The sequence below is a fragment of the Nannospalax galili genome, unplaced genomic scaffold (genome assembly GCF_000622305.1).
Source record: "Nannospalax galili isolate Female #2095 unplaced genomic scaffold, S.galili_v1.0 scaffold156, whole genome shotgun sequence".
NCBI lineage: Eukaryota > Metazoa > Chordata > Mammalia > Rodentia > Spalacidae > Nannospalax > Nannospalax galili.
In genome coordinates, this window is record NW_008337625.1 from 357,500 (window position 1) to 383,272 (window position 25,773).

Sequence of the window (25,773 nt, forward strand, 5' to 3'; positions counted from 1 at the left end):
AGGCTGTCAGCCCCAGAAAGAGGCTGGTGGGTGTTGCAGGACCAGGGAAGTAGAGGGAGGTGAGGGCGGGCCGTGTCTAGAGGCAGTGCTCCTGGGGCCCAAGCAAGGCACCAAGCCTGTGGGGGTGAACAGGGTCAGGAATCAGCAGTGGCTCCCCAGGTGTCTGGGGCCCCAAGACTAGGAATGGCACAGGGCCCAAGCTAGGAGTAGAGAACAGCGGGGGAGATGGAAGGGTGAGGGCGGCTGGCGGAGTCAAGGCGCAGAGGACTGCATGGTAGACTTACCCCCAGAGAGGCCTGAGGGCGGGAGAGTCCCAATATAATTTTTAAGAGTCCATATGTATAGTTAAAGGCTGCTTAACAAGCAACAATGCCAGATAGGAGATACTTTCTTTTGAGTTGTTAGCCAGGTTGGCCAAAATGATTCCCATATAGTAACCCAGCATAGAACTGGGAAAATGAACAGCTGACCCTAATCAAGACCTCTAGATATGCTGACTAGATTCACCAGATGGACAAGTAGTGGGGAATGTCTGGGGGTGCCAACAACACAGTGGATAGTAGCAGGCATGTCAGAGTATAAGGGCTCTAGCGGAGGGAGGGAGGCTATGGGAGGGTGCCATCTGGGAAGTGGGTGTATAGTTGAACAAGATGGTTTGGGATGTTCTGTGTGATATACAGACAAAAAAAAAATCAACAAACTAAAAACGTGTATTATATTTGAGGAGGAAGCATAAAAATTTGTCATGTTAATTAGTAGAGGTGATAAATTACCATTGAAATCTACCTGATGACTTTATAGACATAACAGGCTCCAAGGATCCGAGTGCAACCGATTATGACTAGTAATAATCAGATACAAACAGATTAGAGATGCATGAGCCAACATCTCAGTGTTAGTAGCAAAAACAATGAGTTTATATTCTAAAATGAAGATCTTTTTTAAAGGTTAAAAACTCATTCAATTTTATGTCTTGTAAGACTTATACTGAGTTCAGTGAACCTAGAAACTTACAGCCACGTGTGAAAAAGATGTATTCTTGCTCTGGAGTATGTTACTGAATATGTTAAAGCTGTAATAAAACGCTTCTTCTAATCATGTAGTTATTAAAAATTATTTAAAATTTTTTTAAAGTATATACTGGGTTTCATAAAACCAATCTGTTGCTTAGTGTGTTGAGTCATGCCTCTAATCCCTGTATTGGGAAGTCCTGGTCTACAAAGTGAGTTCCAGGCTAGCCAGAGCTACATAGTGAGACAACACAACATTTAAACTCACAGCAAAAGAAAAAGAAAAAAAGGAAACCTAAAGCACACCAAAAGGAAACAGCTCCAATTAATTTATTAATTTTAATCACTGTTTCTTCATTGTGGTGGCAAAATACACTGACCACTACCAACTTGGGGAGGAAGGGGTTTATTCAGCTTACATTGTCTGGATCAGTTCATCAGGGAGCCCAAGGTAGGAACTCCGGGCAGGAACCTGGAGGCAGGAGCTGGAGCATAGGCCATGGAGGAATGTTGTTTATTTACTTGTTCCCCTGGCCAGTGCTTGTACAAGACAACATAGCCCCACCTGCCCAGAGGTGGCTCCACCCACAGTGTGCTGGGCTATTCCACATCACTCAGTAATGAAGAAGATGCCACAGGGCAGGCCAATGGAGGCAAATCATCAATTGAGGCTCCCTCTACCCAGGTGTGTCAAGTTGACATTAAAGCTATCCAGCACAATCACTCATTCTAAATCAATATCCACATATTATTTCAAGCCTGTTATGGGGGCACACACCATTAATCTCAGCACTTGGGAGGAAGGAACAGGTGGATCTGTGAGTTTGAGGCCAATCTGATCTACAAACTGAGATACTTTCTCAAAAACAAACCAAAACAAAACAAAAAAAAAATGATCAGAATGCTAAAACAACCAGATTTTGTTTTGAGGCATGCTCTCATCTAGCCTATGCTGGACTCCATATACAAAGACCCTGAATTTCGGACCTCCTGCCTCTACCTCTCAAGTGCTGGTGTTTTCTGTAAGCAAATACAACCATGCCTGCTATAATGCAGTGAGTGTCAAACTGAAGGCTTTGTCCATGCTAGGTAAACACGCTACCAATCAAACTACATCCACAGTAAAATATTTTAATTTTAAAACTGGACCTAAGAAACTTGAAGTAAGCATACCTTAATAAAACATCTGAAATCTGACACTAAAACATTTTCAATATTTAAAATACGTACACTGGATATGGTGGCCCAAGCCTATAATCCCAGCACCTTGGATCGTGCTAAAGGCATGCTCCACTGTGTAGATATAAAACCCTGTCTCAGCCATAACGGCGGGTACCTGCAGCCAAACCAACTGGCCTGAGTTCTAGCCTAGAACCTACATTGTGGAGAGAGCTGACCCACATTAGCTATCCTCTGTCCATAACACATGCATTGCGGCATGAACATGTATGTACACAAGTAAATGTTTAAAAAAAAAAAAAAAAAAAAAAAAAGGACAGGGTTGGCCAGGCATGCCTTTAATCCCAGCACCACTCCTGAGGCAGAGGCAGGTAGATCTCTGTGAGTTCAAGGCCAGCCTGGTCTACATTGAGTTCCAGGACAGCTGGGGCTACAGGGAGACCCTGTCTCCAAAAAAAAAAAAAAAAAATGACAGGGTCTTCCTGTAGCCCCAGCTGGCCTCATACTTCCTTTGCCTGAGTGCAGGGATCAAAGGCATCATGCCCTGTGAATTTCTATATTTTTATATCAGGAACTGAGCTTGGAGGTTCTTATCTGTAATCATAGAATTTCAGATGCTGACTCAGGAGGATTGATGTGAGTTCCAGGTAAACCTGAGCTGCAGAGACAACAAGTGAATGAATGAATGAATGAATGAAGACATCTCAAGTTCAGCTTGTTGTGTATAGATTCCAACAATGCACCCTGTTCCTATAGAATCTACCTGCAACTGGCAAAACTCCTGTGGATCTGGAGAAAGTACCCAATGAAGACACAAAGCTCAGCCTGGGAAACACTACCTCCTGAGCAAAATACACATTTTTCAGTCCAGTAAGCAAGTTCTGCAACATCCTGAGACTGGACACATTTTACTGACTCCACTGTCTCCCCATGCAAGTCCCACCCACAGCTTTGCAAAGAAAGTGTGTGTGTGTGTGTGTGTGTGTGTGTGTGTGTATGTGTGCTTGCACCAGACCTTTTCTTTAGTTATTTAGCACTCATATAAATGACTTGCAAATACTTATCCCAAGATGTGCACAAAAGGTTAACTACCATCAGAATCAGTATTTCATAACTACCCTCACACAGATAGTGACCATTCCTTCCTCAAAGTCCCTGCATAGATCTTCATAAAATGAAGTAGACAGGCATACTTGTTAGTGTACTGTCCCCAACCTGGACTTTAATCTTCCAAATAGGACTTGATGATTGACTAGATACTCTATGATCTATTCTAAGAATGTAGGATCCATTGGACATACTGGCACATGCCTTTAATCCCAGCCTGGTCTACAAAGTGAGTTTCAGGCCAGTTGGGGGTGAAACCCTGTATCAAAAAAAAGATCAAGAATGTAGGACCCATGTGGAATGCTCCCACTGTAAGATGGAGGCAATGGTGCACATGTGGCACCTGTACTTCAGGTGGAGCCTAGAGGACTGGGAACTCAATGCCAGTTTGTACTGTTTAAAACCCGTGTGCGTGTGTGTGTGTGTGTGTGTGTGTGTGTGTGGTGTATTTTAGGGTGATACCTCATACTTCTAACGATACACATACACAAAAACCTAAATGCTTACTTCAAATGAGGATATAGTCAGTTTATTGTATATCTTCTTTTTACATTATTGTGGGGCTTGGTTGGTACAGATGCCACAGTACACTCCTAGAGGTCAGAGGAAAGCTTGTGGAATCATTTCTCAGGCCATCACGATTTGGAGCTATCTTCTCTGCCCTGTATTTTGTGTGCCTATTTTTTTCTGGTTCTTTTTTTTTTTTTTTTTTCCAGGCAAGGCCTCAAAATGTATGTGATTTTCTTGCCTCAGCCTCTGGAGTAATAGACTTTCAACATCTTAAACAACTTTCAAATTAGGACTATATCATTAATTTAGAATATTGAAAATGCAAAGAAACAACTGGATGTGCTAGAGCATGCCTTTAATCTCAGCACTTGGGACTTGAGAGGCAGGCGGATCTCAGTGCGTTCAAGGCCAGCCTACTCTCTATAGCCAATCCAGGCCAGCTATGGGTACAGGGAGACCCTATCTCAAACAGACAAAACAAAACAAAAAACAAAAACACAAAAACAAAACAAGATCATAATAATAATACTCCAAAACAATCTAGGCAGATTGTTATTACAATAAAAAAAAAATTAGGTCATTACCAGATTCTGAAGTCTCAAAAGACTAGTGTAACACAATAAAATAAATTGTTGTGGATATGTGTAGAGAGGAACATAGCTGAGTGACAGGTATTGCTGAGAGAAGGCTTTCAGTGAAATTAAAACACCAGAACATGATGTGTGTGGTTCCCTAGCCTGTGACACTTGTCACTGTTTCTCACGTCCCTTTGATAGATTACAAAGCTATAAACTGAACCTAACAAGCAGGCTTTTATGTCCAATTCTTGAATTTGGGGGGGGGGGGGCTCCTGATATGCAGAAGCATTAACACACAGTTCTGAGGTTTAGTAAGCTTGCAAGAGGCCATCTGTGTTTCTGCTTAAGTCAATGAGAGATAGCAAAATTCAACAGATCCAATCAAGGATTTCACTCCACCTGTGAATGTTAGGGTGCCAGACAAAGGCCAACTCCTAATAGGAAACTGTGATTTCCTGGTACCTGGTACCCCGACCCAGCTTTCGTTCTCCCTTCCAGGCTAAGGTGGCAAATCTCTCACTGATGTTATACACCATAGGATGAGTGCCACATGCCCCGCCCTATATCATGCCCCCACACTGATGCACATACACAACTCAGGCTGAACTTGAAGTCACTATGGAGCCAAGTTTACACATCCCTAATGCTGAGATTTAAGTGTGGGCCACCACCCCAGACAAGAAAGCTAAGTATACAGAGCAGAAACATGACAGATGCTTAAGCCACGTGATGACCTAAGTCAACCCACTTCTCAGGTTTTTTTCACTAAGAATGTATGTGCTAAACCCTAGTGTTTTGCCTATCATTCAGCACTGGAGAGGTTGAGATCAGAGGATCAGGTTACACTGTGCTCCATACATAGTGAGTTTCAGGCCAGCCTGAACTACAAGGTGTTGTCAAGGGGACACCTGTCTAAAAACAAAATATTTTATAATGCAAATGTGACATAGTGAGACCTTGTTACCAAAAATAATTTTTTTGGTCTTTTTGTGAGACAGGGTATCCCAGTAGCCCTAGCTGGCCTGGAACTCACTATGTAGACCAGGCTGGCCTGGAGGCCTGGAACTCAGACATCCACCTGCCTCTGCCTCCCAAGTGCTGGGATTAAAGGTGTGTGCCACCTTTAATGCAGAATTATTCTTTCCTTTTCACTACCTAAGGTATATAGAGTGCTTCTGCAGTCCATATTCCCAGGTCATGACAAGAAGATCAAATTCCCAACCACTATAGAATACATAGGTAGAGCTCAAAATAAAAAGTATTACAGAAGCATACTGTGAGGCAGGCATGAGGGCGCACCTATAATCCTAGCATTCCTGAGGCAGAAGCAGGAAGATTGTACATCCTTTAAGAACACAAAGTTCCAATATGGAAGCATCAGCAGATGGTACACATTAGGAGAACAGGGAAGCAGTTCCTACACAGTAGGAGTTACCTGGTGATAGCTCCCCACCCCTAAACAAAACTGAACCAAACTATAGTGGCGCACTCTTATAATCCCACCACATGGTAGGTGGACTCAAGAGAATGAGGATGTCAAGGTTGGCCTCGGTTGATATGATAGAGTTGACTGAAAAAAGAAATTCAAACAAAAAAGCTCCCAACCATACAATGGGTTAAAAATTAGAACAAGCGTGGCAATGCTTAGAATGACTAAAGGAAAAACCTGCCAAAATCCGAAGGTGGAGAAGCTGCACAGCAACTGAAACTAATAGTTCCTAGTGGAAATTCTTAAATATGCATCTTCCCTGTGACTCAGCAATTCCTCTTCCAAATAGAAGACAAATGAAAACATATGTTCCCCCAAACACAAAACCTCGATAACATGTTCTTCATGGCTTCATTCATAGTAGGGAAGTAAATAGAAATGCCAATAAAAAAGATGTAGTATGTTTAAGAAGAGGCAAATTACAGAATTTTTCCAGTGCCCCAGTTCAATGGAGAAAGGTCAAGATTGCCCTTGGAGGACTGAGAGATGGCTCAATAGTTAAGAGCAGTGGCTGCTCTTGCATTGGACCAGGATTCCCAGCACCCACATTATGGCTAACAACTCCAGTTACAGGGAAATCTAATGCCCTCTTCTGACTCTATGGGCATTGCACACCAAGGGTGCAATGTAGGCATTACACATAAAATAGAAAATATTTTTCTAAGTGTCCCTCAACTGATGAGTGAATAATGAAAATGTGGTACATTTATACAATGGAGATCTACTCAGCAGTAAAGAAAGATGAAATCATGAAATTTTCATGTAAATGGATGGAACACAGACTCAGAAAAACAAATATATGTTCTCCCTCCTATGTGGATCCTAGCACCAAATCCTTATCATTGAACAAACATCCCAGTCACCACTCATCAACCAAGCTCATTTTGCAGCAGAGACTAATACCAAGTACCACAACTGATCACACAGGGACATTGTCTATGAATTGCCCAGGCCTAAGTGACACATCTGCAATGCAACCTCTACACCTAAGGCTCATGGAACATAGAACAGGGATAAAGAAGAGGACACTGATGAATCAGTTCTCAATAATGAAGCTCCCTCATAAAGCAGAGGGCCAGGAACACAAAGGGTCACAAACAGCCCAAGTGTAGAGATCAAGAGTCTGATAAATAATGGTCCTTGGGCAGGACCCCTTTACCCAACCAGGGCTCAGGGAGCATCATGGAAGAGGGAGTGGAAAGATTGTAAGACCCAGGGAGGATGTAAATGACCATATGAAAGCAGTCTTATAAGCTCCTGGGAACCTGCTTATATGATTCTAAGGCAATGTTATCAGCATATACAAGTCCCATGCAGACAGTATCCCAGCATAGAACTGGGATAATGAACAGTAGACTCCAATCTTATCTAAAGGAATGTTGGCAACTGATTGCTGCTAGATGAAGAAGAGCTGATCTTCCTAAAACAAGGGACAGGCTGACTAGACTTGGATGGACTTGCACTGGGGAATGGCTGGGGGCACTGGGCAGTAACAGGGATGACAGAGTATATAGGCTCCAGTGGGGGTGGGGGAAGCTATGGAAGGCTGCCAGTGAGGATGGGGGCATGAAGATGATTAAGATTGTTTGAGATGTTCTGTATGAAATGCTCACACACACACACACACACACACACACACACACACAAATAAATAAATAAATAAATAAAAATTTAAAAAAAAATTTTTTTAAAGATTGACCTTGGGCTGGAGCCATGGCTCAGTGCGATTAAGTCTGCTTGCTGCTCTCCCGGGACCATATTTCAGTTCCTAGCCCCCACCCAAGCACACAAACCCATATAGAGGGACACATAATTAAAAATAAAATAAGTCTTAAAAAAGAATGACATCAAAAGCCTAGACAAAGAAAAAAGAAAATGAAATTAAACCTTGTAAGAAAACAGGTATGGAGCACAGCTGTAATCCCAGCTCTCAAGAGGCTACCTGTCTAACACTAGCAGTGTGGAGGCAAAGGCAGGAATTGCCCAGTTTATAGCTAGCCTGATCTTCATAGTGAGTGAGATCCAGGCTATACAGGAAGACTATCAGAAAACTGCATGAATAACATATTTCTAGTCAGAGTACTTTATTATATGTAAATATATTTGTAAAAAACCCTCCACCTGCACATCAACGTGATTAGTTTACACTATTGTACATTTCAAAAGCATAGAGGAAGATTCAAGTGCCCACAGCAAAAAATTACTGCATATGATAGCATGAATCCCACAACTATAATTTGCTAGTTTATAGCAATAAATTTTTTTTTTTTTTGTCTTTTTGAGACAGGGTTTCCCTCTAGTCCCAGCTAACCGGAACTCACTATGTAGACCAGGCTGGCCTTGAACTCACAAGGATCCGCCTGCCTCTGGCTCCCGGGTGCTGGGATTAAAGGCGTGCACCACCACACCCGGCTAGCAATAAAATTTAGGTAACAAAACCACTTACTACATCAATATGCATACTTGTGGATACTCTTTCTTGATTAATACTATGTGGAAGTCAAAAGAGGGCACTAGATTCTCTAGAACTGCAGTTATGGATGGTTGTTAGCAGTCCTGTGGATCCTGGGAACTGAACCTGTCCTCTCCAAGAGCAGCCAGTGCTCTTAACTTCTGAGCAACCTCTCCAGCCCCAAGCTTCCTACTTTTGAAAATCAGCCTAATAAAAACAGCCTTTCTCTATTCCAGATCAATCCTCTTGGCTGAACCTCTAACTACTGGAATTATAGGCATGTAACACAGCCTGGTATTGTGGCTTGGGAGGTGGAAGCAAGAAGTTCAAGGTCATCCTTGGCTAAGTAGCAGGTTGGACTGCTACCAGGTTCTAAACCACCTGAAGGTATTCTTTTCCTCTGGCACAATGGTGCCAGTCATTATCCATCATTCCTGAGGCTGAGGCAGGAAGTTCATACTTTCCAGACATGTTGGAGGGACACACAAATGAACAAAAAACTTAAGGTATAGGGTGTACAGATGGAAAAAATACTAGCCATTAGGGAAGTGCAGCACAAAGCCACTGACTGACAGGACTGAAAACCTATTAGAAGGATTAGGATCAAAGAAACTAAAACACCCAGTGGTAAGGCAGTCCAGGCCTACATAACCCCACAAAAGGGACTTTTCAATTATTTGTTTGTCTATGAGACCCCTGCCTCTACGTCCAGTGCTGAGGTCAAAGGCTTATGGTACTCCAATCCCTTCAGTTGTAAGATCAAAAGGATCAGGAATTCAAGCACACTCTCTGCTTCATAGAAAGTTCTAGACCAGACTGGGCAACAGAAAGGGACTCAAAAATTAAAACTAAAGGACCATGGCCTTTTTCAATGAATTCGTTGAAATTTCCTATTTATTGTTTCTTTGAATAGGGTTTCACTCTGGAACTTATAGTCAACCAGGCTGGCTTTCTGGCCTTGACCTCATGGCAGTCTGCCTATATATTATGTGTGCTGGGATTATAGGTATCTTACCTGGCATAAATTTTGCATTGTTTGAGACTGGGTATCCCTGAAGCTGGCCTGGACCTCACTATGTAGACCAGGCTGACCTCAATCTCAGAGGTCTGCCTCTCTCGCCCACCACACCCAGCTTTAATGTTATTATAGATCATACTAATTTGCATTTTTGGTGGGATACAAAATTAATCTTTATTTTATGAGTATGAGTGTTCTGCTTGCACGTAAGAGCACCTGTATTGTATGATGCCTATGGAAGTCAGAAGAGGGTGCCCAATCCCCTGGACCTGAAATTATGGATGGTTTTTAGCTGTTGTGTGGGTGCTGGGATTCAAACCCAGGTCCTCTACAGGAGCAGCCAGTGCTCTTGACCGCTGAGCCATCTCTCCAGTCCCTTGTATTGATTAATTCATACACTTTGGCTTTGTAGCTGAAGTGATGGCTCAGCAGTTAAGAGCACTGCTCTTGTTTTTATATATATATGTGTGTGTGTGTGTGTGTGTGTGTGTGTGTGTGTGTGTGTGTGTGCATGTGTGAGGGAGCGCAGGTACACATGCCTTGGCCGCTGCATGAGATTAGAGGACATGCTCTGATAATTCTCACCTTGTCTCACCTCTTGTCTCTCTGGTATACCCCAGGCCGTCTGGCCCAGGAGCTTCTTTCTAGGAATGTTCCTACCACTCCCCTCCATTTAGAAATAGGAAACCTGGGATGTTTGATGTGTACTACCCCCACCCAGCTTTTACAGGTCCTCCTTCTTGCACGGAAAGTGCAAGGCTTCGGGAGACATCTCACCTATATACACCCATACTTCTCTATACTGAGAAGTCGTGGGGTGTTTTGGGAGATTATATAAACCAGAAAGACAGTTTATGCAATTTGTTTCCTTATTGGGCCTATAAGCAAATCTCTTCTTTCAGGCAGAGCTACTCTATCCTACCCTGCAGGTCACTGATTGGGTAATTATCTTCTTGATTTCCACCTGGTCCCTATGTTTTGGGCTTTCTTTGCTTCCAAGTTCCAGCTAAGATAAAGAACCGAGGAAAACCACAGATAAAGAAGGAATGAGGTCTGTTGCACATTCCTTTGTACTCTCTAATTTCTCTCATTCCCCAAACCAATTTTTCAGTGTCACATGGTACCTTGAGTTTCATAATCCAAAATAACCATTTGCCTATACTTGGGAACAGCCACAAGCTGGTTGTGGTTATCCTGATCAGTAGCACAGCACAGGAGGCTGAGGCAAGAAGACTGCCTCCAGTTAGAGGCCAGCCGGACTGAGTTTCTCATTCTTTCTTCTAATCTGATTTTTATTGTTTGTATTTTTGTTTAATTGTCTGGCAGACTTGAATGATTCAAGATGTCCAGCCTCATTTTAAGTAAGTGAAGAAGGGCAAGGATTCTTATGGAGCTGGGAATTCAACCCAGGACCTTAAGCATGCTAGCTGAGTTATCACTGACTGACACCCCATACCATATTATTTGCTGGTCATTGGCCATTTCTATGCTACAGAAGACCTTAAACAAAGATCAAGAGTATGTCAAATGAAGTCCATTTTGATTTCATTTATATGAGAGTCCTCACTGGTTGACATTCTTGACTCTCTGCCCTAGTCTGGGCTGTTTATTCCATGTCAAAGTGTTTCAAAACTTTCCTCAAAGCTCAGAATAAAGAAATTGGAAATACAATCACAAAATAAGAAAGGCTGAGCGTGGTGGTGTATACTTTGGATGCCAGTTCCTGTGAGACAGTGACAGGTAGATCGCTGAATTCCAGGCCAACGTGGGTCTAGAGACACTGTCTCAAACAAAGCAAGCAACAACAACAAAATTAAGGGTAGAGAGAGCAGTGAAGTCAGGGGCACCTGCTGCCAAGCCTGACCACCTGAGTTTGGACCTTGGGACCTACAAGCAAGCAGACTTCTGAGAGTACACTAAATAAACAAATACATAAAGTAAATGTAACAAAAATAGTTAAAGAAAAGAAAGCTTGGATCCTGGCATTGGGAGAGGCATGTCTTAGAGACAGGCTAATTCCTGGTGTACTGGCTGGCCAGCCTAGCCAACCTGTGAGCTCCAGAGTCAGTAAGAGATCCTGTCTCAAAAAACAAGGTGGGCTGAAGAGATGGTTCAACAGTTCAGAACACGATGTTACTCTTGAAAAGGACCTGGGTTCAGGTCCCAGCAACTACATGGTGGCTGACAACTGTTTCGACCTCCAGCTCCAGGGGATCTGACACCCTCTTCTGATCTCCACTGGGTACATTACATACATGCAAGAAAAACATGCACATATATCAAAAATAATAATAAAGTAGCCACTGGTCATGGTGGTGCACGCCTTTAATCCCAGCATTAGGAGGCAGAGGAAGGGGAACTTCTGTTAAGTTCAGTGGCAGCCTGGCTTATATAGAGTTCCAGGCAAGTCAGGAATAGTTAGACCCTGTCTCAAAAATAATAAAACAATAATTATAAAAGAGCAAGGAAGACAAAAGTTAACTTTTGAGCTTTAAAAATATCCACCTGTGGGGCTGGAGAGATGGCTCAGTGGTTAAGAGCACTGGCTGCTGTTGCAGAGGACCCAGGTTTGTATCTCAGCACCTACATGGCACCTAAGAACTGTCCTAACTCTGCAGACACTGCACACAGGTACACCTATCTACATGCAGGCAATACACTCATACATACAAAAATAATTTTTAAAAAAATGTAAATCCACCTACAGGAACAAGCATACACACACACACACACACACACACACACACACACACACCACTATGAGAAGGTATTTCAAACAGAAGACATATAAAAACACAAGGCATATGTTCTTTTGTGGGCTAAGACTATCAGGCTTTTATTTTGTTTTGTGGTACAGCTTGAATGAATGAAAATTTCCTGCAGCCCATCCAACCACACTTGGCTTTTTACTCATGGATTCTCTGGGATCATTCCTAGATATCAGAATGGACCTGTTTTGTTTTTTGAGACAGGTCTCACACTGTAGCCGAGGCTGGCCTGGCACTCTGCAGGAAGGCAGGCCAACTCCCCAAACCTCTCCAGTACTGGAATTACATATGTAAGCCAGCACATCCAGTTAGACAGGAATCTTGAGATACTGAAGTATATGAATTGCAGTGATAAACAAACAGCTATGTGTGAGCCTAGTTCTATCTGATCATCTCTAGGCAAAATAGTACATTACACCTTCTGGCTATGCAAACAAGAAGCCCCATGTGTGCCTGTGATCTTGTGAATAAACACTGCTGTATAAACACATGTCCCTAACAGTTTGTGCCAGGTTGACATGAACAAAGTAGAGATGATGGATTCAGTCACAAAACTTACATACAACCCCTTTGTTTTGAAATCTCTCTCTCTCCCCCTGTGTGTGTCTGTTTCTGTGTTCTGACAGGGTAATTAATACTGACCTAGAATTCAACATATAACAGATGATAACCCTGATTTCTGATCCTTCTGTCTCCACCTCCTGAGTGCTGAGATTACAGGTGAAATTGCAGAGTGCTGAGATTATGGGTCCTAGAAATGGAACCCAAGGCTTTGAGCATATTATATACTAAGCAAGCAAGCACTCTACACATGAGCTATCCCACCTCTAGCCTATTTTTAGATAAGGTCTCATTGTCTAGCTGAGGCTGGCACTCCTGACTTGATTCCCCCTGCCTTGCGATGGAAATATAAGTGTGCACTATCATGCACAGCTAGACTGGTATCTGTTGTGGATAGTCCAACCGCCACCCCCTGCCACCCAACACCTCCTAATTTTTCCTTACTGACCTCTTAAATGCAAAAGTCTGAGATTCCTTGCATTGGACTATGAATTCTATAAAAATGTCTTTTTTAAAAAAATATTTTATTATTTTTATTTTATGTGTATGAGTGTATTGCCTGCATGTATGTGAGTGCACCCGTGTCGTACAATTGCCGCAGGTCAGGAGAGGGCTTCAGATTCCCTGGAACTGGAGTTAAGGACAGTTTGTAGCTGCCATGTGGATGCTGGGAATCAAACCCGGGTCCTCCGCAAGAACAGCCATGTCTTTTCTATGAACAATGATCAAGGTGATCTGTTATATGAGCTACAATTTTTTTTTTTTTTTTGGTCTTTTTTGAGACAGGGTCTCCCTGTAGCCCCAGCTGTCTTGAAACTCACTATGTAGACCAGGCTGGCCTCAAACTCACAAAGAGTCACCTGCCTCTGCCTCCCAAGTGCTGGGATTAAAAGCATGTACCACCATGCAGGCATGATCTACAATTTTATTTTATTTTATTTTTTGGTCTTTTTGAGACAAGGTCTCCCTATAGCCCCAGCTGTCCTAGAACTCACTATGTAGACCAGACTGGCCTTGAACTCACAGAGATCTGCCTGCCTCTGCCTCCCAAATGTTGGGATTAAAGGCTTGCCCCACCACTCCAGGCAATCTACAATTTTTAACTTGTAACATTTTGGTAGGGGAATGTTGGTTACTATTTGTTAAGTACAAAGTAACAAAAACCTATCATTTTACCAATGATTTTTTACAAATTGAAACAAAGTGGCAGATAAGCTTGCAGAAAAACAATCTTTAGATACTCTGCTTTACCTTGATTTCTTGGCCATTAATGGATTTCAAACAAACAAGTATCTTAATTCTATGTAATACAACCCTTTAAAACCAACACAAGTAACAAAATAACAAACTATAAGTGAAGGGAATATGCAAGATACATAGTCCACAGTAGACCTGGAAACCACCAGGATCCTATTTCAAAACACCAAAACAAAACAACTAAAGAGCTACCAAGTTTGAAAGCTAATTTTCTTTAGTTTCCTTTAAACTAGTGAGCACAATTTATTCACTTGTTTTTAACTTTTTGGCCTGCCTTTCCTCATTAGCATCTAATCTCCTGTCAAGGAAACACATTGTGTGTGTGTGTGTGTGTGTGTGTGTGTGTGTGTATATACATATACATATACACTATTGTGGCCACATTTACTATGTCCTTAAAAATCTTTTACCTGCCGGGTGTGGTGGCTCATGCCTTTAATCCCAGCACTTGGGAGGCAGAGGCAGGCAGATCTCTGTAAGTTCAAGGCCAGCCTGGTCTACACAGTGAGTTCCAGGAAAAAACCCTTTACCTAATATTAATATTCAAAAAGAAACTTATAAAGCATTTAATAAAGGCTACAGAATCATTGTAAATATTATGTCACTATATTAGACTAATCAAAGCATGAATGAATATAATCCATTGGTGATTCTGTAAACATTTTAGGATCAAAACATACAATTACCCTGTCTTCTGCTAGTGAGATCCAGGCCCCCCAACCCCCATTCACTGTTCCACTTTATCAGCATCATCAAGGAAGGAAGCAGCGGGCCTGCTGCAAGATCACTACTTCCTCTTCATTTTTTTCTTTTCTAAATCAGCCTCTGCAGACAGTTTCCTGGTTTAATAGCCACTGACATTTCTTGGTATTTTTTTCACCCAATTCTTGCAAATAACGTACTGCTTTGATAGTATTTTATAACCAAATAACTAGAAAACATCCCTTGGCAACCAAGAAAGAGAATCTAACTGAAGAATGTATGTTACCCTCCTAAGAATTTCCACTTTGCTTTGAGATGGTTTAGCATTGGCTTTTTATACACCCCTCACCCAGCCTCACCTATGCTACCATTTTCATCTTCTGAGCTCTGATATTTTTAAACCAATTTCACTATCTCATATATGAAATATATATATAAAATACTCTCTCTCTCTCTCTCTCTCTCTCTCTCACACACACACACACACACACACACACATACACAGAGATCATTTTCCCCCCTAATTTCTTCTTACCCTCCCATCCTACCTTCCAAGTCTCCACCCTCCTGTGTCCTACTGCTTACATGACCTAAGAGGGGAGTGGGTTCACTTTGACTCTACATTCTGCCCTGCAGTAATGACCTATACTGGGTACTAATGACTTGCATTGGGTAATGTCTGCTTATTTCCTGGTTTGTTGTTAGTGTTATTTTCTTCTAATCAGGTTGGCCTTGGACTTGGAAATTCTCATCTCTACATTCCAAGTCCAGGTTTTGCCATGATGGCACAGGCCTTGATTCCCAAGACTGGTAGCACAAGTGAGCACCATAAGAGCACCACAATGCCTGGCTTTGCCTGGTAAGGGGTGGTAGAGGCCCACACTCCACCTTCTCTACCTTCTCCACTCTGGAGGATGGGGTTCACCAGAAAACTGCCTTTTCTTCTCTGGCATCCTAATGGGGTTGGCCAATGAAAGCAGCAGGAGAAAAGGGCATTTGCCACTCTAACAAAGGGCAAGCAAAAGTCCCTTCCTGTCCCCTTTGCTCACTCCAACTACTCCAGAGCTCCCAGCACCCCTCCTGGCTGCCTCAGGTTTAGAATGACAATAGCTCTTTGCCTTCCTTGATTTGACTGTGCCACCTAATGTTTGCCAGGCAGTCACTGACCTTAGCTTTGATTGTCTCCAGCAACACATACAAAATACAAATACCAACATATACTTTGCTCCACAAAGAAATTAATTCCCAATGGAATCATTTGAAAGCCCATACCTTAGTCAATATTCTAGGCATGGTGGCTCATGACTATAATTCTGGCACTCAGCACTGGAGGAAAAAAATCACCAAGAGATCAATGCTAGGGTGAGGTACGGTTTGAGAGCCTGTCTCTAAAATACACTCCCCAAGAGTCTAAGAATCCTGTATTCCCAATGACAGTGTTCCACTCCCACCTCCTACAAAACTGTGATGAGGATCTGCATTCCCTCTAATTGAATGTTCTATCTCTGCTGTAGAGAACAAAGCTCTCTTGCTCTCACTCTCACTCTCTCTCTGTGTTTGTGTGTATGTGTGTGTGTGTTTGATAGAATCAAATTCACTATACATTCGTATGAAATTGTCAAATGACTCAGGTTAAGAGCACTGGCTGCTCTGGCAGTTCCCAGCACCACATGGTGCCTAACAACCATTTTTAACTTCAGCTTCAAGGAATCTGATGTCTTCTTCTAGCCTCCAGGGTCAGTGCATGACATGGGTACACTTTTATACATGCAGGCAAAAACTCAGATACATAACAAATTAAAAAAAAAAAAAAATGCGGGGCCTGGTGGCACACACCTTTAATCAGCTGGGGCTACAAGGAGACCCTGTCTCAAAAAGACAAAAAAAAAAAAAGAAATTGTTAGGGCTGGAGAGCTGGCTCTTGAAGAGGACCGGGGTTCAAACCCCAACACCTATATGGTGGCTATCAACCATCTTTAACTCCAGTTCCAGGGGATCCAACCTCCCGGGTCTCCCTTTGGCTCCAGCTGGCCTGGAATTTGCTATGTAGACCAAGCTGGCCTCTTACACATCTACCATTGTCTGCCTTTCCAGTGTTGGGATTAAAGCCCAGTTTAAAAAAAAAAAAATTAAGGGGATGTAGAGATGGCTCAGGCGTCTGGTTGCTCTTGCAGAGGACCCAGGGTCAATTCCCAGTGCCTGCATGGTAGCTGCTGGCCATCTGGCAACTGCACCTCCAGTTCCAGGGACTCCGATGCCCTCTTCTGACTTCCTTGGGCATTGCACAATTTGGATACATTTACATACAAGCAGGCAAACACTTATACACATAAAATAATTTAAAAATAAACATTAAATATGTTTATTTTGGTCAAACCTAATGGTTCATGATGTCCATTCACGATCCAGGCCACCCTGGGGCTACATGGTGAGACCCTGTCTCAACCGTCCCCGCCAAACAAACAAACAAAAAAAAAAGTCCTAAAAGATCAAAAATAAAAAACACGAGATATTCACTTCTGAAACTTATTTTAGGTTACAGAGCACTCACAGACTAGCTAACATAGAATTAATTAACTAATATTCAAGTTAATTAAAGCCATTCTATTTCCCATCAAAAGGGAGAGAAGGCTCAGGTGCCAGCCTTATTTCTGTGTGTAGCTGGTCTTCTGTACACACGTACGTGTACACACACACACACACACACACACACACACACACACATCTACCTATTTAATAGCTTTTACATCAGAAGATTAAAATTGTCCTTTTGGTTTTAAGACAGGGTTCTCAAGTAACCTAGGTGTTCTAGTTTGTTTCTCCACTGCTGTGACAAAATACTCTGATCAATACCAACTTGGGAAGGAAAGAATTTATCTGGCTTACATCTTCAGGGTCAGGGAGCCCAAGGTAGAACTCAAGACAGTAATCTGGAGGCAGGAGCTGAAGCACAGGCAATGGAGGAATGCTGCTTACTGGCTTGCTCCCCTGACCCCTGCTCAGCCTGCTTTCTTTTTATTACCTTTCAGAATTCTTTATTATTATTATTATTATTATTATTATTATTATTATCATTATTATTATTTCTATTTTATGTATGAGTGTATTATCTACATGTATGTAAGTGCACCTGTGTCATGCAAAGACTTCAGAGGCCAGAAGAGGGTGTCAGATCCCCTGGAACTGGAGTTACAGAGTTAACTGCTATGTGGGTGCTGGGAATCGAACCCGGGTCTTCTGGAAGAACAGCCAAGTGTTCTTAACAGCTGAGCCCCTCAAACTGTTTTCTTATACAATGCATAAAAATCTGCCCAGGTATGGGTCCTTTCACATCACTCAAAAATCGAGAAAATGCCCCACAGACATGGTCACACACCAGCCCAATGGAGGCAATTCCCCAATTGAGGCTCCCTCTATCCAGGTGTGTCAAGTTGACAACTAAAGCTATCCAGCACACCAGGCTAGCCTTGGACTCCCTAAATAGCTCAGGCTGTACTCCTAATCCTCTTGTTTCCATCTTCTGGGATTACAGATGTGAACCACCATACCCCATACCCCATTAACAAACATTCTCACTTGAAATGAATATACAAAAAACAGCAGTATAGAAGGACATACACGTTGGGCTTTTAATGATACATGTCTATAGTTGGGTGGCGGTTAGGTGAGGTGTTAGGTGTGGATAGAGCAAATGAAGATAAAAAGATGGTTTAATATATAACCCCTATTCTCTATGTCCAGGATGCATGAAAATTTATGCCAAGCAATTCCTTTCATTTCACAGCCTGCCTGCCACATTGCTATGTGGTTAATATCCAGTAATTACTTGATTGATTAAAAATGTCCATGTTGCCGGGCATGGTGGTGCACACCTGTAGTCCCAGCACTTGGGAGGCAGAGGCAGGTAGATCTCTGTGAGTTCAAGGCCAACTGGGGCTACAGGGAGACCCTGCTTCAAAGAGACAAAAAAAAAGTCCATGTTGATGCAGTGTACACACAGGACACAGAAAACTCAAGGTGGTCGGTCAAGTCAGAAAGCAATGCAAGGTTTGCTTCTGGGCAATGCAAAATTTGGTTCTCAGTGTCAACATTTCCCAAGTTACACAACCAGGGGAACAAATGAGATCAAAATTCTGTCACATTGACAGTCATAGTTCAACATGTTGTTCTTCTTTAAGGGCAAAAACTTTATTTGCAGACACTAAACCATGATTATATTTAAATATTTTTACATTACAGACTGCTTTATTGTTATAAATATACTGGTATACCTCTTGGAATCTTAAACCCAGGAGCATCTAATGCCTATGCTAAGGCTAAACTTGAACTTCTATTGAGGCTATAGGTTTTTAAATTAACACTTCTAACACTAGTGTCACAAAACTGAAACAGTTTCCTAGCTAATAACCAAATCAGGTTACTAATAATTCCTCAGCAGGCAATCTGTACAAGAAAAACATGTTGCCTAAAAATCTATGGATGTCAAAACCAAAGATAAAACAGTAAGCATTTCAGACTGAGCAATTATAGTTTGGCTGGAAGAGCTCAGTGACTTACAAATCTGAAACTCTAAGGACCTTTTTTCTTTTCCTCTTTGGGAAAAATCACAGGTTTTATAAAAATATTTAATGGGATGCATTTAAAAGATCACAATGAATCCTAGCTGTCACCTTCTCTCTTGTGGAGCTGAAGCCTAGTCTGGTGCAACACAGATGCACAAAGGGGGAAAGGAATTTTACTCACAACACTTTTGCATATAAACTTTCTTTTTCTACAAGACTTTTGTGAAGTTGAAAATAAACGATGCTAATATGTACATTAGAGAGAGAGAGAGAGAGAGAGAGAGAGAGAGTGAGAGAGAGAGACTCCTCTTTGGTTGAGTGAAAAATTCATGTATCCAGTGACAGCCTGGGAGAATTTGCATCCTCTGTAATGAAAATTTATTCTCAGGTGACAGAAAAGTACTGCATGAAATGGAGAAAAAAATATAAATATCAATCAACAGCTGATTACCTTTAAAACTTTGGGCTTCTTTTCCCTCTTGGGCCTCTTGTTTTCTTTTATAACCTAAAAAAAAAAAAAAAAAAAATTGGAAAATAAGCTTCCATTTAAGAAAAATAGCTCCCACCCTTCCAAAATTTATTTTTGCTAATTCTCTATAAAAACTACTTATACCGTTTAAGAACATCTTCATGTTTGCCAGGCAGACCTTAAGGAGGTTATGTAAAATGTATACTTTAAAAGTCACTGATAAAAAAAACTTGCATAAATAAAGATGGAGGGAAATACCCTTTTTTCCCTTAAAAGTCTGTCTTAATTAGCGTCTGTATTCTTCATAGCGAACGAAGCCCACGAGGTAGCCATCTTGCTTGTTTCTGCAGAGGAAGCCTCTACAGAGAGCAGTTCTGCAAACTGCTTTTGGTATTATTATCATGGTGTTTAAAGGCAGCCCTGGCCTGCCAGCACTGTAGACGTGCTGGGCATGCCTTTTGCAAAAACAGCCCCACAAAGAGTGCAGCCAATGGCAAGGCAGAGCTTAGCAACTCCAAAGTGATCTTCCCAGCCTCGCTCTATCCTAGACAAAGGATCTCCTGTGCGGCTGGGCTCACCACAGGACACAGGCAGCCACAAGCTGTGACATGGAGTTCTCGGCAGAGGATCTGGTCGCGGCCACCGAAATTACAGGAGCCTTCAGAAACAGACAATGCAGGAAAATCCCCAAGGTCCCCACCATCGGATCGATGGCGGAGTCTCCCCGGTCGGTAACCTCTGGGTGGCACCCAGGGCAGGTCTGCGCGGGGGAGGGGCGGGCTGCTGCAGCCCTGGAGCAAGAGATAGCACTGAGCCTAGGGGGGCACCGGAGCTGGCTTCTACTCTGGAAGGTATTGTGCATTTTGACTTTATAAGGCAAGGCTAAATATTGTCGATATTTAAGGCAGGGAGGTTATTTGAGGACAGGGTAGGCTCAGCTGTTGGGCTGCGTGTCTCATTCCTGGGAACCACACCTCTCCGCAGCCGGCGCTTGGCCCAGAAACAGCAGCGATTTGATTTCTGTCATTTGATTTCTGTCAATAAATGCCCAATGACAACGGCAGATTAAAACATAATGAGATACTTGGAAGAAAAAGGACTGAATGAGGACAGGAGAGGGGGTGGAGCTTTCAAAATGCACTTGACACGGTCTACAATAAAGGCACTGAGCTGGTGACCTTCACTGCCCAAAAAATTCTATCCTTTTCCAGAAGGCAGTCTCCAATTTAAACCTTTCGGATAAGAGGGCATCTCTGGCTCCTGTCTCCTAAGATCACCAACTGTCACTGAGCCTCTTTTCTGTGAGCCATCCAGCGATGGGAGCGAGGGGTGGGTGGGTGGTGTTTCCCATGTTGAGTCTGCCTGCTGTACACCAGTTTGGTGGTCAACCACCCACTTCCCCAGGTGCCGGACCTAAGCCAGTGGTGGAATACTCCAACAGCTCCCCCCACACAAACCTGGATTGTGCCCATACTCAGCGGGTGGTAGGCACTGAGTGAAAACTGGCACCAAGAAGGACACCTGCCAGACACCAAGAAAAGCCGGAACAGCGCAATCTCTCTCGGGTTAGCCTCCCTGGCGTTAGCTATAACAGCCGCAAAGGCTCCAGTGGCAGAGGACCAGAGTAGCTGTGGTGAGCTGGGCTGGTCTCAAGGTCACTGCCAAAAAACTGTGCAGGGGCGGACACCATCTCATCACAGCCACCTTGACAGCTGCACAGATCTTGGGAAGCCAGCCCATGCTCCAGCCTCCTGGGGCCGAAGTTTCAGCAGTGCGTTGGGAGGATTGGCAGGACTGCCTGCCTGGCCGCACAGCCAAAAAGGTTTTCTACTTGCAGTTGGATTGAGAACAGATTCCCACAACCAGAAACTGGGAACAGAGTGAGGTCCGGAAGGCCTGCGTTTCATCACCCTCACTCGGTTCCTCATCTTTCAGGATGCCACGGAAACGCTCTTTCCTTGTTGGATCCTGAAGTCTAACATGACTTGTTTTTGCATTTATTTATTTACCCAAATATTTATTGGTACTGGAGATGCAACCCAGGGCCTCATGCATGCTAAACAAGTGCCCTACCAATTGAACTCATACACCTTGGGTCCCAGCTTTCAATCTATCTTGCACAACACCCCAAATCATTTTCCACACAAATTTTGTTGTTTTATTTATTTTTTGAAACAAGGTTTTACTGTGTAGCCCTGACTTTCCCAACCCTAACTTTCAACTAGAGTCAAATATGGCAGAACACATAGAACTCTAGCTGAAAGCTGCTAACTTTGGTTAGAGCAAGACATAAAACTACAGCTGGGGTGGCTTTAATCCCAGCACTCAGGAGGCATGCGGATCTGTGAGTTCAAGGCCAGCCTGGCCTATATAGCAATCAGTGTAGAAAATGTTACTTTCTAAAAGTTACATTCACTAATGCTGGAATTGATAACCCACTACCATCAGGCAAGCTGGGCAAGATGGCACATGCCTTTAGTCCCAGCACTTGGGAGGCAGAGGCAGGTGGATCTCTGTAAAATGTAAAATAGCCAGTTCCAGGACATCTGGGGTACCAGGGAGACCCTGTTGGAAGGAAGGAAGGAAGGAAGGAAGGAAGGAAGGAAGGAAGGAAGGAAGGAAGGAAGGAGCCAAGAAAGATGAATGAATGAAAGAAAGAAAGAAAGAAAAAGAAAGAAAGAAAGAAAGAAAATGCCAAGAACACATCCTCTTATTCAGCTTTTTGTTAAACATTTGTACCAAAAATCAATGAATCATAACAAAGCCAAATCATCCAATGCAAACACACAAGCACACACTATCTCTAAGAACCTCTGTGGTGAACAAGGTAACCATGAGATGGGTAGAAACACAACCACGTACTGTAAGGTTTGAAAACATGTAGAAAGCATTGATCGTTTTTTGTCTGTATTACATCACTTAACTAATGCTCCCATAGGTTATTTTCCTTTATCCCCATGTTTGTGGATTTGGGGAAGTCAGAGGACAACGACCAAGAGTCAGTTCTCTCCTTCCGTCATGTAGGGATGGAATGCAGGTTGTCAGGCTTGGCAGACGGTCATGTCACTGGCTCTATGTGCTAGACCATTTTGCCAGCATCTTGGCCATTGTACAATATCAGTCAGCAACTCAAGACACTTAGCGTGTTTCCCATAGCTACTACAGACTGAACCTCCTCTGTTGGATGTGAATCTAATTTTATTTTTTGGACAGGAGGGTGTTTGAAAGAGGGTTTCCCTGTAATCCCACCTGACCTGGAACTTGCCATGTAGAACAAAGAGGCTGATCTTGAGCTCACAGATCCACCTGCATCTACCTCCCAAGTACTGGGACTAAAAGCATGTAACATTTTCTACTCTAGTAAAGTGGCATGTTGTGATATGATGAGGTATTTCAAATCAATATATTACCTGTGTGACCCATATGCTCAGAGCCATGCAGTTACACTTGTTAACCTAGGTAAATTTTTGAGTGTACAGTTCTGCAAAATTAATAAATAAAGGCAAAGCTCATCTCAGCCAATAGGTGCATTAATGAAAACCAGAACAGCACTAACTACCAGTATCAAATCCATAGGCAGAATGAGGTGCTTGATCACTGTTAGGAATGTCTCCTGCCAGTGGCCATATATGTTCCAGTGCCTATACTTGTGGTTCTGGGCTAACCTGAATAGTGAATTCAGGAGTCAGCCTAAGCTAAATGAGACCTTACCTCTAACAACAAAAAAAGCAGAAGGGCTGGAGAGATGGCTCATCAATTGAGAACACTGACTGCTCTTCCAGAAGATCTGGGTTCAATTCCCAGCATCCACGTAATGACGAACAACCATCTGTAACTCCAGTTCCAGGGGACTCCCTCTTCTGATTATGTATTGCATAACATGGGAGCACTTAAATGCAGGCAATACATTCACACACATAAAATAAATTTCAAAGGTTAAACTCAAATCTGATCTTCTTGATGTGTATTTATTCAACAACACATTGCCTCCTGATATTTACATTTAAAAATATAAAAATAGAAGCTGGAGGCGATGGGGCATCAGTTGAGTGCTTCCTGCTATTCCAGAGGATCCAAGCTCAGTTCCTACTACTCTGATCAGATGGCCCATAATTAACTGCTAGAACTCCACCTCCAGGGCATGTAATGCCTTCTTCTGGCCTCTGAACACCATACATAGATAGCATACAGTCACACATAAAATATATAAAAATAAATCTGATGGCAGGAAAATCATGTTCCTGGTCATCTTGGGCTAAACTCAATTATGCCCTTGACATGAATTTTTATCTGACAAAAGAGTTTCTACACTTGCTCCATTTCTGGGCCTGAAGGGGAATTTTTTTTAAATTAACGTATATGAATGATTTTCCTGCATGCAAGGGCACCCGTGTCAAAAGAGGGCAAATTCCCCTGGCACTGAAGTTGCAGACGGTTTTTAGCCCCCATGTGGATGCTAGGAATCGAACCTCTGCAAGAGCAGCCAGTGCTCTTAACCACTGGCCACCTCTCCAGCCCATGAAGAGGATTCTTTTAAGATTCTGCAATGCAAAGCCCTTTACAGAAGTGGGGCTTGCCTTAACAAGAAAACAATCTGGAGATATTTTGCCACCAGCTACCTTAAAAAACAGCCATCAGGGAGCTAGATTATATTGTTCAATGCTTCTGTGGTAGAAGACCAGCAGAGCTAGTAAGAACCCAACAGGTATGGGGCCCAAGCATACAATTCTGTAAAACTGTAACTGTCCAGATTCGATTTACATGAAAAAAATTGCCTATCTGGAATATTTTAGTAAAAAACAATTATAGGGACTGGAGAGATGGCTCGGTGGTTAAGAGCACTGAGGGCTCAGGTTCTGTTCCCAGCGCCCACCCAGATGACAGCTACCAATGTCACAGGAGATATGCCCTCTTCAGGCCTCCATGGGCATTGCATGCACAGGTATACATGCAGGCAAAGCATTGGTACACATAAAATAAAAATAACTGAGCTTAGTCTCAGTATTCAGGAGGCAGAGGCCAGCTGGGACTACAGAGTCTCCCTGTCTCAAAAACAGAACCCCTCCCCACCAAAACCTGTAAGTGAACAAGCTAGAGAAAGAAAGCCAATAGTGAGCAGGATTCCTCCATGGTCTCTGCTCCTGCCCCCAGGTTCCTGTCTTGGCTTCCCTCAAGGGACTTGTAAGATAAAATAAATCCTTCCCTCCTTGGCTTTGGACAGTGTTTTATCACAGCAATGGAAAGCAAACTATAACAGCTGGCCTTGAACTCAGGTGATACTCCAGGCTCATCACACTGAATGCTGGGAAAATGCTATCTTATACAAGATCAGTAAAAATCCTTAGCAGGATGCAACCCATCAATCTTATTATTAGCTTGAATGTGCCTGACTACCTGGTGGTTTAATTACATCACTGGAACATTATTGTTACTCCTAATTAATCAAATGTTGTACAGGTAATAAACAACTGAAATTCAAACTTTCTGGGTCACTGGAAATGCTTAGATAAATCTGGAATCAAATAAGATTTCTGAGGGCTAGTAACTTAGCTTAGTGGAGAATGCTTATCTGGTACCCTTCACAATCTGGACTCAATCCTGAGCACCACACACACACAAAAGTTTTTCATATAATAAGCAAAAAGCCAGGCACAACATAAGCCTGTAATCTCAGCATAGGGGAGGCAGAGACAGAAAGGATCCCTTGGGCTCTCTGACAACTCAGTCTAGCAAATCAGTGAACTACAGGTACAGAGACCCAGTCTTAAAAAAGAGTGGGGCTGGGGAGACGGCTTGTTGGTTAAGAGGTACTGGTTGCTCTTCCAGAGAACTGAGGAATCTCACCTCCCATATGGAGGCTAATAATGGTCTTCTGTAACTCCAGTTCTGGGATTTCCAATGCCCTCTTCTGGCCTAGGGGCCTCTGGGTCCAAGGCACTCACAGGGTGCACATATATACATATAAGCAAATGCACATACATATAAAATTTTAAGATATTAAAAACAGGGGCTGCCTTTAATCCCAGCACTTGGGAGGCAGAGGCAAGCGGATCTTTGTGAGTTTGAGGCCAGCCTGGTCTACATAGTGAGTTCCAGGACAGCTGGGGCTAC

At 42.8% G+C, this 25,773-nt stretch overlaps 1 protein-coding gene and 1 long non-coding RNA gene across 2 annotated transcripts in view; one reads left to right on the forward strand and one right to left on the reverse strand.

Moving 5' to 3' along the window:
• The window catches only part of Tet1 (tet methylcytosine dioxygenase 1), a 78,614-nt gene that overhangs the window by 39,730 nt on the left and 13,111 nt on the right, over positions 1 to 25,773 (reverse strand). The window contains exon 2 of the mRNA XM_029563358.1: positions 19,645 to 19,698. Coding sequence (XP_029419218.1) covers positions 19,645 to 19,698 — 54 coding nt within the window. The remainder of the gene's footprint in view (positions 1 to 19,644; positions 19,699 to 25,773) is intronic.
• Positions 20,239 to 22,221, forward strand: LOC115070272. Its single transcript, XR_003849457.1, has 3 exons — positions 20,239 to 20,389; positions 20,874 to 20,963; positions 21,067 to 22,221. It is a non-coding gene; the product is annotated as an uncharacterized LOC115070272 (long non-coding RNA).